Here is a 13,931-nt window from a genome sequence, read left to right as displayed (position 1 = left end):
TTTGACTTGGTGTGTGTTGTTAATATTAGGAGTGCATTTATTTTGTAGAACTTAAATGCTACACACAGCTGTCTTTTGACTGTGTATTATTTTTACAGCATCTCTTATTAATGCAATCTTAAAAACACCACAACAAAAAGATGTAAATGGACAGAGAGGACTGGAACTTTTGGATATTTTAGTACTCAATCTATCAGGATGACGGTGGTGGTACTTGAGAGATTGATTGACAGACAGGGCAGCTCGACTCCTCCGTTGTTGTGTCCTAGGGCAAGACCCTGCTGGTGGTGCTTATTTACAACTTATGATTATTTACAACTTATGATTATTTACAACTCTTAATGATTGTTGTAAATAATCATAAAAACGCTCAGAGGGCTGTTTTACAAAACTAGCATAGCAGGTTAAGCCAAGACTCTCCGGTTATCTTAGCTTATTTAAGCCTTGATTTGGTATTATAAAAGCAGTAGCGCATAAGTTACCATGGTGATCTATTTTGTGCAGCCAGCCTGTCCCAGACCAGGCTAACAACCAGGCTTAGTTGAGTCTGGAGCCTCATCTGTTCACTCAGGACTCACACCGATCAGAAGCCAATGAGTTTTATCTGTGATTCTGTCTTATCTTCTTCTTTGTCTTTCTTTCTTCACTATTACACATTAAAATACCTCATTTTATTTTAGTATTCAGTCAAGCACTATAATTATTTTACCTTTCTGATGGTATAAAATACCATTATTAAATTTAAAATGATCCTTATGGACTATGTTACTGTTGTGTTTCTGAAGATCGCTATTCTAGTTTGACAGGAAGGCCTTTAATAGACTATTGCAGTGATCAAGGGAGTAGAGAAATGACTGATAAAGAAACAAATGTTTTGTAATCAAGTGAAGCCATGTTAGTTGCAGCTCTCTGCATACTTCACTGATGAATTTTAACGTGATTTAATACATTTACATTGTAAATTTAGTTTAGGCATATAAATAAAAGTAGCATAGTTTGCTGCTGCTAATATTACATTTTATAAGCTCTGTTTCAACTTATCTTCTGTCTTTTGATTAATGTCAAACTGCCTTTGTGCTAATAGAAATTGTTCCTTCAAAACAAAAACATCACAACTCAAACAGGAAGTTAACTATAGGTTAAACTAATTAAAAACGACATAGGCAGGGACCTTCTAAGTTATTAGTCCAAGTCAATTGGACATTGTAGTAAACCTTTGGTAACACTTTATTTGAAGGGGTGTGCATAAGACTGACATGAAACTGTCATAAACATGACATAACATCTGTCATGAACATAAAGGAGTCTTTATAAATGTTTATGACAGTTGTCATGAAGTGTCATTCAGTAAATAATGACACTTTTAGTGCAAAGTTGATCTAAAAGTTGCATTAAAAGTCCATTAAAAGTGCCAACTTTGCATGATTTTGTAAATAATGACAATTTATTCACTTAAGTAATTCAGGTAAAAGTGTTTCAATTCTTCATAATACTGCATCAAAAGATGTTCATTTTATGCACAATTTGTCTAGCGCGGCATCAGTGGATCTGTGATCAGTTTCATGGTCTCTTGAAGACGTGGACTTGCTTTCACCTGAATTACTTAAGTCTGGCTCGACAAAGCTGCACCTACTAAACTGGGTTTGGTCATCAGGATGAACTGATGGCGCTATGTCAAACCTGGCTTTATCTCTTATCTTGGATTTCGTTAACCTACTTTGTGAAACAGACCTCTGGACTCAGATTTGTTCATGAACATCCAGAATGATCAGTTACCTCTTTTTCACCAGCAACAGATTGGCTCCAGTGAGTTGTTGCTGCTGTGGGAGTAAACAGGTTTGTGTAGAGCAAAGCATAAGTAGAACGTGGGGCCCTCCTGGGTGTGAAGGGGGGCAGTTCTGTGGAGCTAAGGCAGCGGTTAGGTCACAGTTGTAATTTGTGAAACCGTGATGGATATTTATATGCAGGATATCATTCACAAGCTACACACTGCGTTCTGGATCACAGATCTCATTGTAATTAACTCTATTTCTCTTCCTCTCTGCCTCACTAGGCAAGGGTTAGTTGTTTTGTTTGTTTTTGCACAATACAAATTGCAGTTTTGAAGACAAAAATTAAAATTTTTCTTATTTGCACTGATACTCTGTGTTTTCAGCATAGCTCCACAGGGGCCACTGCAGATTCCGGTGGAAAGCAGAAAATCGTGTTTTCAATTTGGAAGCGCCAAATACCTGCCTGCAGATTTATTTTTGACGTTGTGTTGTTTATCAAAAACAGAGAGATGTGAAAATTGTCTACAGTAAACCAAGTTAGCTTAGCTAAAGACCTAAACTTATAATGTTTTGGGTCTTTTCCCTCAGTTTTTTTTGCTAATTACTTATATATACAGATACATAAACGCGTGCACGCGTACGTACATACACGCACACACGCACACACACGCACACATATAGTTGTTTCAATGACATGCTTTGTGAGACTGTTGTGGCTCCACTCACCCACACATCGTATGAGTATGAGTGTGTTGGCAAGGTCCTTATGACCTAATGGCCTGTGTGTTTGCAGTTTAATTTACTCTTTGGTCCAGTCAATCCCAACACATCAGCACACTGAATGAAAGTGAGAATGAATCTTCTCCAATTCAAGAAAACATTTACATTTAGTTTATTCTAAAAGCCTCAAGTACAGCCAACATCCAAACACTAAAATTAATTCCAGTAACAATGCCAGTAAGTAAAACCTGCCTCTTTCCAGATCTCAGGAGAGATCTTGTTTTTTTTTTAGTTGAGATGGATGAACTCTAGAATGTTGGAGGTACACCCACACCAACAGTGATTTGTTAGCATCAGTGTGATCCTGATCTGGGTTCAGTATGCATACCCGTTTCTTTTTCCAGTGCAGGCCTCTGCATGTCAGAAAGTTTCCCAGCTAAGCACATAGACATAACATCACTGGTGAATAATTGTTCAGTCTCATAGTTAAAGTATGGCCAGACATTCCGACTCTGATGATCATGTTTATTGATAAAACTATGGTTTCTGTTTCCACAGATGCAATCAATGAAAGTAGCCTGGGTGAGTAAAAATGCTTTTGTGTTTTTCTGAATAGCTGCACGATGAAAGGTATTTGTTAAGATACCAACAAAATTCTGGATAACCTGGAATTCTTTGTGGGGGTTTTTCACTGCTGCCATCACCTATTTCACTACTATTTTACTGCTATTTTACAACCTTAATTAGCAATTTGAAACAGTTGCTTAATAATCTCAATATTGAAGATTTCACACCATTTTCAGATCCATTGCTCTGTCCCTTCTCTCCTTCATGACCTTGTTGCAATGTGTGAACCTACTTGGCATTATTAACATGTACCAACTCTGTAGCCAACCCTAGCTAGGCAACCATATTTTCTGGACTGTAAGTTTCTTCAGAGCACAAGTGGCATCAGTCAAAAAATGTTTTGTAATCAGGAAAAAGAACATCAGACTCACTGGAGTATAAGTTGCATTTATTTAGAAATTTTCAAATGTGAGGTGGGACTGGTCAGGAAGAGCTGGACTCTGCCAATGAAGATCGCAGCAGAGAAGAGACACATGCAGTGTAAATCTGGGGTGATAGACAAGCACCAGTAACACTAAATAGGTTCACCTGCAATTCATTTATGCCAGCTTTATATTAGCTTGCCTCTTGGCTGCAGACAGTGATGTTTCCTCATTGGTTTATGTCCGTCAGTATGAATTATTTAATGTACCGTATTTTCCGGACTATAAGGCGCACAGGATTATAAAGCGCACTCTCAATTATGGCGTCCATTTCTGTATTTAACCCATACATAAGGCACACCGGATTATAAGATGCATGCTAAAACATAAAGTCAACAACAACAAAAAAAAGGTAACAGAAACAAAACAGTAAGTTTTGCCCCCCCCCCTTTCAAAAAAATGGTATTTGATCCAATTTATCAAAGACCATTGGATCAATGGTCCAATGGTCCATGGTCCAATGATCACATTGGTCCAATGATCTAATGGACCAATGGGACAACATGACTTGTCCCAAAGCAACAAGTCATGTTGCTTTGGGATCAAAGCAAAACATGACGTAGAACTTGACTGACAAAACAAGAGTGTTGTAGATGTTTTCTACATGTCTCCAGACCGTCTCTCCAGGAGAGATTTAGACCCACTCCTCTTTGCATAAGCTTTTAAATTCTTTAGGCTTTTTTGGCTCCCACTTGTTAGGCAAAATGTTTAACTTCCTGCAACCCTTTCGGTATAGTTGAGGTTCAAAGACGGGCTCTAACCTAATGTGTTTCATCTGTAGCCGTTCCTTTATTAAACTTCTTACTATGCTTTGGGACATCGTCATCCTGAAGACTCACCGATGACCTATGTAATATGTTTTTGATAAGAGAAATTGGTTCTTCTAGTTGGGCCTTCAGTGTAGCAAAGTCTTCATGTAAATTTATCAGACATAAAAGTCTGAAACAAAGTTGTCCACTACATGCTTGACAAATGTACGAATTGTAGTGTTTAGCTCAAACTGCCACTTTTCTTCTTATATAAGTAAACTGGATCATGTTTACACCAAAAGCTTTTATCTTGATATCATTTGATAAAAAAACAATTTCTCCCAAGCATTCTGTGAACCACTAAAACTTCACTGGAAAACTTTAGACATGCCTTTAAATGTCACAGCATGCAGTACAGTGTTCCCATTAATTAGATTGGGAACATTGTGTTCTTGATGACTGCTCTCAATCAGCTTCAGATCAATAAACTCCTCCAGTTGTTCTGAACTAAATTTTCTCATAATCATTGAGGATAGATCCTCAGACCAAGAGCAACTGATGGTCATTTTACATTTCCTCCATTTTCTAATGAAAATTTTGTGCCATTTTGACAATGATGCAGATTCTGAAGCCCATTCCAGCTGTTGTCCAGTGTTCCTGTTCTCATGGTGATCGAAAGAAAGTAGAGTAAACGTATTTTGTATAATAGTGATCTTTAAGGACATGACCTGGTGAAGAAAAGAATAGCATTCATAATTAGTTGATAGTTATCTGGATATGGCACTTAAGTAATCTGAGTTATTTCACCCAGTCAGCTGGTTTGTTTTCCGTGATATTCTGTCTCTTCATAGTAAAATGAAACTGCAAAAGGTGGACATAGTATTGTTTTTAAGTAAGTTTCTAAAGTCTGCAGGGGACAAGTATTGCCTCTTCTGTAACCCTCAAACTAAAAGTTTTTTTCTCCTTTTTCCTCCAGACAGGAACTATCTTACAAATAAGTTGGCCTAAAAAGATTATCCCTTGTTACAATTCAGAGGCTACACCCAATTACTGGTCCTGTTTTGCATTATGTATTATATTTGTTGTAATAGCAGTTGTTGGGGGTTTTTAAAGTTAGTTCAAGACCTGTATAGAACCAGACACAAGACAAATGAGGGTTTTATGACTTCCTTTGCAAAGGGAGAGATCCACAACCTCTAACCCGCTCGGGATCAAAGATTGGTGAGCTCTGCTCAACTCTGCTTGGAAATGGCTTTTATTATGATGACCTTCTTCAGTAGAACAATGCTGAGATAACAGAACAGATGGACCCCTTGAGTAGGAAATTACATTATAGATACAGAAAGAACCTTAAAGCATGACTGGTCAAAGGTAACTGAACACATGTAGATAAAACACTCAAATAAAATGATGAAACAATGATTAGTTAAAATGAGTAATTTTACCCAACAGCAATAATATCAGTGATAAAGCAACTGCTGAAGAAAATAAAAATGCTGAAACTAGAGATGTAGTTTCAGCATCTCTAGTTTCAGAGTAAACAGTTTTGTTTTTGTGTTAGTATCCAGCCAGTCAGGTATGTGCCTGCACTGATTCAGATGTATGATTAAGCAGAGCAGAGGCTGTGGGCTGCAGCATGGAAATTTGTAACATTCCACCTACTTCAGGGTGGGATGATCCTGGACAAACCTGCCGCGGTGCTGCCTGCTAATAAATCCCAGTTGGCTTTAATCTGCTTGAAGTAGAAGATGAGAGGACTTTACTGCAAAATGCCATTTCACACAGTGTCAAGTACACAGCACATTTATCCTAATGCTGCTGCATAATATCACTGGGCAAGCTGCTGTAAGGAATCTGTATTAAATGTTTGGTTACTCTCCAAAAATGGATGTAAATTCAGTCTCATTTAAGTTTTAGAGGTTCATTTGTTTGTATTTTCTTTTGGTTAGGACATTTTAATATCAACTTGTATTGTGGTATTTATCATAAAAATATTTTAAGAAATTAAAAGAAATCTGTCCCACATTTTCCAATATTATTTCAGTTATTGGGATGACTAGCAGAATATTTGTCTGAGTAAAAGTATTTAATTAATATGTTCCAAGTGGAACTAAGATTAATACTTACAATGTTGCAACCCAGACTTGTTTCCCATTTACACAATTAACAAATCGGTGTCTCCGTGGTGATCTGATTCAACACATCGAGTTCGTTCTGGGTGAGTCTGTCTAACCCAATCCTTACTCAGCAGTAATATTGAAAAGAGTTTCCTGATGTTGGAAGAGGTTGCTTTAAGTCAGGGAGGACCTGTCCAGAGATAACCCATTGAGAGATGGAGACAAACAGTAGGGCTGGACAATACGGCTGAAAACATTCCACAATATCAGCTCTTTATATCAGTCGATATCGATAAGTATTAATTAGGTTTTTGTTTTAATTATTTGAAATACTGCCTAATTGGTGGCGTGACCTTTCCTGTTTTCACTATGTAATGAGGCATGGTGGCGAAACCTTAAAAGGCTTCTGGGCACGTTACTCGACAGGTTGTTGCTAGGTAATCAAAGAGTGACCGAATCAGGCTGTATTAACACTGCAGCCTGAAGTGACTCAAATCCAATTTATTTTGCCTTAATAGTACTTGTATTTGATCTTTTTATGACAAAACAAGTCGGATTTTTACAAATGCGACCCAGGTCACTTGGATATGTGTTCCTAAATCTGATACTTAATGATCTTTTTAAATGTTACCTGCGACTGTATGGCCAGGTCGCATTCATCCGACCTGAACATCATTGATACTTTACAAACATCACGTGTCAGGACTTAAGTGTCCTGACACGTGGAAGTAGGTAAAAAGACAACAACCATGGTGGAAGATAATGAGGATCAAGTTGTTACTGTGCTGGCTCCTGTTGGATAACAACTTTAAAATCACAAGAAAACCTGTACACTTCTTCTTCTTTGTGGCAGTTGGTGAAACACAGCATGCTCGCTACGCGTTTCTGCTTAACTGCTTCTTTATGCAAAAAAAAAAAGAAACTTATTTGCAGGTCAAAGTGCCACAAGAATGAGTTCAAAAAGAAACATGAAAAGTTCTAAAAAGCTGAAATGATAGCTTTTTACATAGTTGTTCTCAGTCCTGATGACTGGGAACAATGAGGTGGGGCATGGCTGGAAGATGTTCTTCCTCTGAAATGTTCAGGCTGAAACATTTGACTACAACTAACTGTAAAGGGTGTTCCCGTCAAGCCACCAGGCATAAGAGTTTTTCCCAACTGACGTAGCAAAATTGACTTATTGTAACAAATGTGTTATGATAAACATGTTTTACAGAAGTTTTTTAATCTTCTATAAAGATTAAAAATTAAGCTTGTTACAAGTTTTATGAAGCTTGTTATATTTTCTTCAGGCAGACAATAGAAAGACAATAAATTAAAACTGATGCTATAAATTATGGCTGCACAGTGGCGCAGTTGGTAGAGCTGTTGCCTTGCAGCAAGAAGGTTCTGGGTTCGATTCCCGGCCTGGGGTCTTTCTGCATGGAGTTTGCATGTTCTCCCTGTGCACGCGTGGGTTTTCACCGGGTACTCCGGTTTCCTCCCACAGTCCAAAAACATGACTGTCAGGTTAATTGGCCTCTCCAAATTGCCCCTAGGTGTGAGTGTGTGTGCATGGTTGTGTGTCATGTGTGTCTCTGTGTTGCCCTGCGACAGACTGGCGACCTGTCCAGGGTGTACCCTGCCTCTTGCCCGAAACGTTGGCTGGAGATGGGCACCAGCACCCCTCCCGACCCCACTGAGGGAAAAAGGGTGCAAGAAAATGGATGGATGGATGGATGGATGGCTATAAATTATTACAAAGTGGCCTTCAGCTAATCACAAACACTTTGAAAGAAATGAGTTCTGAACAGCGACATGAAGCACCACTGAAGGTTCATCAGTCTGGAAAACATGTCGAGGGTAAAAAAACAACACCTTGGTGGGTGTAGCTTCACAACAATTGGCTACATTTACAATAAGTAAAGTAGATGTTTATACTTTCAATTATTTCTGATGTCTTTCTCTTTATCAGTTGGTTCCACAAAGAGCATTTTTCCCTTGCCCATATAAAACAACTAAAAACATCCTTCAGTAAAATCTCATCACTGAGATGACACCTTAAAATTACAGGAAAAATGGTGAGAAGATTTAGACACATGCAAACACTCTGTAGCTCTGATAAAAGCCAAACGCCACACCTGACATCTTTATTTTGCTCCATATTTCAGTGTTTTTGATCAGACTCTGAGCCACTGAAACTCTCAGGACTGAATGAAGGTGTGAATCAGTGCGACGACTCCTGCGTGCTTTGATCATCTCATCACAGAGAAGAGCTGCTAACACAAGTATCAGTACAAGGAAGAATGTTATTTGAGCAGCTTGTATAAAACTAGGGTAGTGTGTCAGCAGTTATATTACACATAAAGTGTGATGTTAGAATGATAGTGTACTAGATTCAAACGGCAGGCTTTGAGTGCGACATTTCGACTTTAAGGGATGCTCCCCAGGTCTTACTGAGGAGGACTTACACAGACACGTATATATTAATTCAAATGTTCCTTCAGCACTAAAAAGATCTGCACATTATCATTAAAAGTGCTCCTAAAAATGTAAATTCTGCACTATTAAAATGAAACAACGTCCATTTTTAAGACCCACAAACATGCAACTATCGTATCCATGTAAACCTCATCATCAATGTTTACTTAGCAGCCGTCCATTAAACCCACCAAGAGATGCTAATGCAGCAGCCATCAGGTGAGACATCAACTTCCTGCAGCATGAGGTAAGGCAGAGCATGTCTGTGATATCATCGTCTCCCTGCTGAATCCAGGGCGACTACTGTCCCTGCCTCCATGATTAAAGGTCTCCTCGGAGCATAATGACAGAATTGTGTTCCCGTCAGTTCCTGCTGCTCCGAGTGGGTTAATAGTCACGTTAGCCCACGCAGCGTGTCATTAGCTCTCCACCCGTAGCCCAATCAGGGGAAAGTCTGTCATTTTGATTCTAAATCACAGGGCAGGAGGGCTAGAGATCAGTCATACCGGTACCCTGAAACTCTTATGTTTCCGCCCACTCTTCCTCACCATGCTTAATATGCACCATCCTACACATACTGTATTAACGCGAAGGAATTACTGTGACATGGACTGAAGGAAACAAATGGAAGCCAAAGAGCGGCACTTTGATGGGCGGCTGATACCAAAATCATTCCATCAAAATCATTATTTGAAACCCACTGCTCATTTCTGACTGTGATCGGATGATTCATGCTTATCACGCTGATGATTAGCAGGCTTGCGTCGCATCCATCAGAGCTCAAGCTAATCTGCTTTGATTATTAGCCTCTAAGCCTTCCTTCCATGCTGGGCTTGCTGAGCACAGAGTGATGAGAAATTACAATCTCCTCATATTTGTATTAATCTGTCTATGCTTACTTGTCAAACTGATAATTGCCTTGCCCATCGTGCAGATAGCCCCCACAAAAGTATGTTTGCAGTTTTTCTCAAACTGCATAGAACATTTTACTTGACTCCCTATCATTTTATTGTACCAGTGTCTTGAAATCAGTTGAACAGTGTGAAGGCAGTGACAGCCTTAGACTCACCTGGTTTATATTGGCTTCAGCTGGTAAGCTGCTCATCAGGGATGCAGTTTTGGTCGACTAAACACTAGTTGCAGTTCCATTACAAATTTGCACAAAACTTTGTCAATATTCTGTTGTTAAAAAAACAAAAACAATTTTGTAATAAGGGTGTTTCCATTAAATGAGAAACACAATTAAAATCACCCGTGAATAAGTTTGTTCACACAATCAGTTATTAAAATGTATCCTGCACCCTGATTATCCTGCAAATACTTCCTGTTGTCTCCTTCTCTGTGGTTTGCGCCAGCGGCAACTCCCGGTTGTTGAACATGATCCATGTGATGGGGGGGAAAAAAAGTGTCTCCAATGCAGTTTTGCAAAAATAAACCAATTTTGATATGGCCAAAAAAAAACTCAACCTAACATCAAAACTTTTTTATCAAAAATGATTTTCTTCCAAAAATGCATATGTTTTCTAAAGGTCAAACTGTGCAATTATCTTGTCAATAGAAACACAGTTACTTACTCTTCTTTTTATCATATTAGAATTTATTGGCTTCGGTAAATAATGACACTTTTAATGCAAAGTTGATCTAAAAGTTGCATTGAGAGTTCATTAAAAGTGCCAACTGCATGATTTTGTAAATTATGATAATTTAATGCAAAGTTGGCTCTTTTAATGGACTTTCAATGCAACTTTTAGAGCAACTTTGCATTAAAAGTGTCATTATTTACCGAATGACACTTCATGACAACTGTCATAAACATTCATAAAGATTTATTAATGTTCATGGCAAGTGTTATGTCATGTTTATGATGGTGTCAAGTCAGTCTTATGCACACCCCTTCAAATAAAGTGTTACCGAGTTATTTTATTACCTATTGATTAGCAGGTGTGACAATCACTGTATGAGGAGGAGTTTTTCCAGTTTGCTAGTTGGAAGCATACAGCCATGAGTCAACACAATGTCACACAGAGAGCATCTCAGGATGCATCAAAAATATTTAAAGGCTATTTGTGTGGAAGGATGGACCAAAATCACATAGCTAGTCTCTTCATACAGGAGGCATTTTGAAGTTACCAGAAAAGGCTTTTTTTTTTTTTTTTTTTTACAGTTTTCCATAAATATTAAAAAGAGTGTTCAATACCCTGTCATTTTACATTACTACACAGCTTAATTTCTGAGCTTATTTGCTTTGGTTTTTTTCTGTGGATGGGTTACTTGGATTTTTACCAACACCTGTTAAAAATGTCATTTTAATGGCACCTTTAGTAATATGTTTACTATGAAAAATTATGACGTATTTAATATCTATTTTCCTCGCTGCATAATGCAATTTCTGAATTACTTTATGCCGATGATTCTGTTCGAAAACTTATTCATAAGTAGAAAACATTCAAGATGTGCTGATTGGATTGCACCTGAGCAAATTTTACCCAGACAGAAATCACCAAAAACCACGTGGGCTACATCTCAGGCTTTACATTTCTTTATATGTTGGAGTTTATGGATTATGCAGAATGTATTGAAGCAAAGAGCATAGAAACCAGTGTCTGAAATTTAGTTTGGAGGATTAACAAATGAAATTCCAAACATTTTCTTTTTTGCTTATTGTCCAAAACCGCCTGTCTCCTTAATATTATTGGATAACCTTTAACTAAAATCCATATTTGCATGGGGGGAGGTGGAAGCCATGACTGAGATATCTACATAACGGTTTCAGCATAACTGTTGTTTCAGTTATATAAACTGAACAGTGCTCTACGACAATTGCCAGAATTCCTGCACCCTGATTGATTGTCTGATTTAGTGAGTTAGTTGCCAAACTAGTTTAGTTGGACTCTACTTTGAGAGGCTAATCCTTTCATCTGCCTACATCCCCCAGAATGCTGTGGTGTTATGTCTAGTAGAGGTACTGCGTCTTCAACATGATGAAAAAATACAACACAAAACTGTAGCTGCATTTTAGCATTTGTTGTATGAAAAGTTGAGTAATATTTATAATTCTGCTAGACATGAGGATTATGGTTGCATGTTAGCAAAAATTGCAATGTGACTCAATTCCCTCATAATGCTCCACATCTGGTCACATTTCTCAAGATCCAGACCCTTTTTCACACATTTTGGTTTTGAACATTTCAAGTTAGATTTAAATAACTAAAGAAGTTGTTAAAGACATTCTCATGTGCTGAAAACCCTGGAATAAAAACATAAGCGTTCTGTCTTTTCATTACTGCATCATTGCATATAGAAAGTTCAAAAGATATTAAAGCATTTTTTTTTTACTCAGATTGGCAGCTTGTATGAACCTTCAGTTACATGTGTGCAGGACATATTGGAATTATTCTGGTCTGTTTCTCCACACAATAAAAAAAAACTTCTGCTCATTTTACAGCTTATTGGTCACAGTGGGCTTTTAATACCATCTACAACTTGCCCTGCAGCCAAAGCTTCATGGGAAATAAGCTGAGCATGAAATATTTAACAAATTTTCAAGCCTTTGGCTCCAAAAGTAGATAAAGAGAGGATCCATTTTTGATCCACGTCAGCCAGATCTTAGCAAAGCTGTGGGCCGATCCTTGAGTCGGAGGGGGCAAGCTGATAATTACTAAGTGAGCATGATCGTGTTATACAATGCGTGCACATCTTTGCTCGGTACCATGACCTTCTCCGCTGAGGATTGCGTCTGCCTAACTTTGCCCTTTTACTGTGGCATGTTGTGTAAGTGAAGGGGGCACAATGTGAATAACACTGGTATTTGTGCAACAGCCTGTGCTGAGTGGAGAGCTAACTGGAGCAGGAGAATGACGCTGTTCGGCAAGGTTCACGGCTGTTATTCCTACAGGCCATGAGCGTGAAAGGAGCTAATACCATCTGACAGTTCTGGAGCAAGAAGAGGAGGGCTGGACAGAAAAGGAGAAGAGAGAGAAGGGTGAGGGTGGGGGGTGCTAAAAGATAGAGGGATCAAGAGGGGTTGGGGGGTGTTGGATGAGAGAAAAATAGTGGATGAGCTAGATATGGACAAAGCGGGGATGAGGAATATGGGAGGGGAAGGGCGAAGGCAGCGGTGCTGTGGAGACCTCTATTGTTGTTTGCAGTAGAAAATGGCCTCCAATATCCACTGCCTCTTATCAGCTCGACTTCCATTCAAATGTTCCAACATGCTGTAGAGATACACATGAAGTGACGTGGCCTCGGATAGTCTTTTAAACACTTACAGAGGGCGTCACACGTCCAGACCCATTCGCGTGTTCAGACATTGCGACAGATTCGACCATGGCTGCCATTTTGAAAATCTGTCGCAACAAAGGATGTTGAGGCTTTGCTCGAGTTTCAGCATCGTTCCCAAGATGTGAGGCCCCTGCTGGCCATGTGGGGATGTGAGGAATTATTTTTTCTCTTCAAAAGACTAGCTAAAATAAGTTGTGCTTCTTTAACACAGACAGACAAGCTGAGAGACGGAAAGAGGCGGGCTGGCGGTGAAAACAAACGACAGACAGATCAAGGGGAGAGGGAGAGGAAGTGAGGTGGGATCCCACTGTAATTTGACAGGCTCCAGCACCGCTCTGGCTTGAGCAGCACTTCTTTTGATGGAGGCGTACAGCAGACACCCTGCTGCCAGCCCAACCTGTCATTAGAAAAATGGTAGAAAGACACAGATAGGCCACGTCTGTTGTTTCATCCTCGCTTACAATGCACATGAATGTGGGATTTTCACCCAAAAAGCGGCTTGAAGCATGTGGTAAAAAACACCAATCTCTTCAGTTTAGCATAGTTCTTACAAATGATGTGGTACATTATAAATTTTTTGACCTACTTCACTATTGAATTGTTTATAACATGAACATTTTCTAAAAACAATAAATATGTTCAAAGTGTTTCACATAAATTTTCACACGCCTATTTAAATGACAGGTTTTTCCCACGTAAAAATGAGTCCAATAAAACACAATGTAAATTTTTGCCTTCTTTAATGTCACATAAAATTAAACAGAAAATCATTCAACCCTATCA

General features: G+C 38.7%; 1 protein-coding gene across 1 annotated transcript in view; it reads left to right on the top strand.

Moving 5' to 3' along the window:
- The window catches only part of nr6a1a (nuclear receptor subfamily 6, group A, member 1a), a 129,907-nt gene that overhangs the window by 72,010 nt on the left and 43,966 nt on the right, over positions 1-13,931 (top strand). The window contains exon 4 of the mRNA XM_008417362.3: positions 3,051-3,074. Within this exon, the coding sequence (XP_008415584.1) occupies positions 3,051-3,074 (24 nt within the window). The remainder of the gene's footprint in view (positions 1-3,050; positions 3,075-13,931) is intronic.

Source organism: Poecilia reticulata, chromosome 9, assembly GCF_904066995.2.
Source record: "Poecilia reticulata chromosome 9, P_reticulata-male-v2, whole genome shotgun sequence".
Taxonomy (NCBI): Eukaryota; Metazoa; Chordata; class Actinopteri; order Cyprinodontiformes; family Poeciliidae; genus Poecilia; species Poecilia reticulata.
Note: the sequence above shows the minus strand (reverse complement) of the source record. Positions and strands in the feature narration are given on the sequence as shown.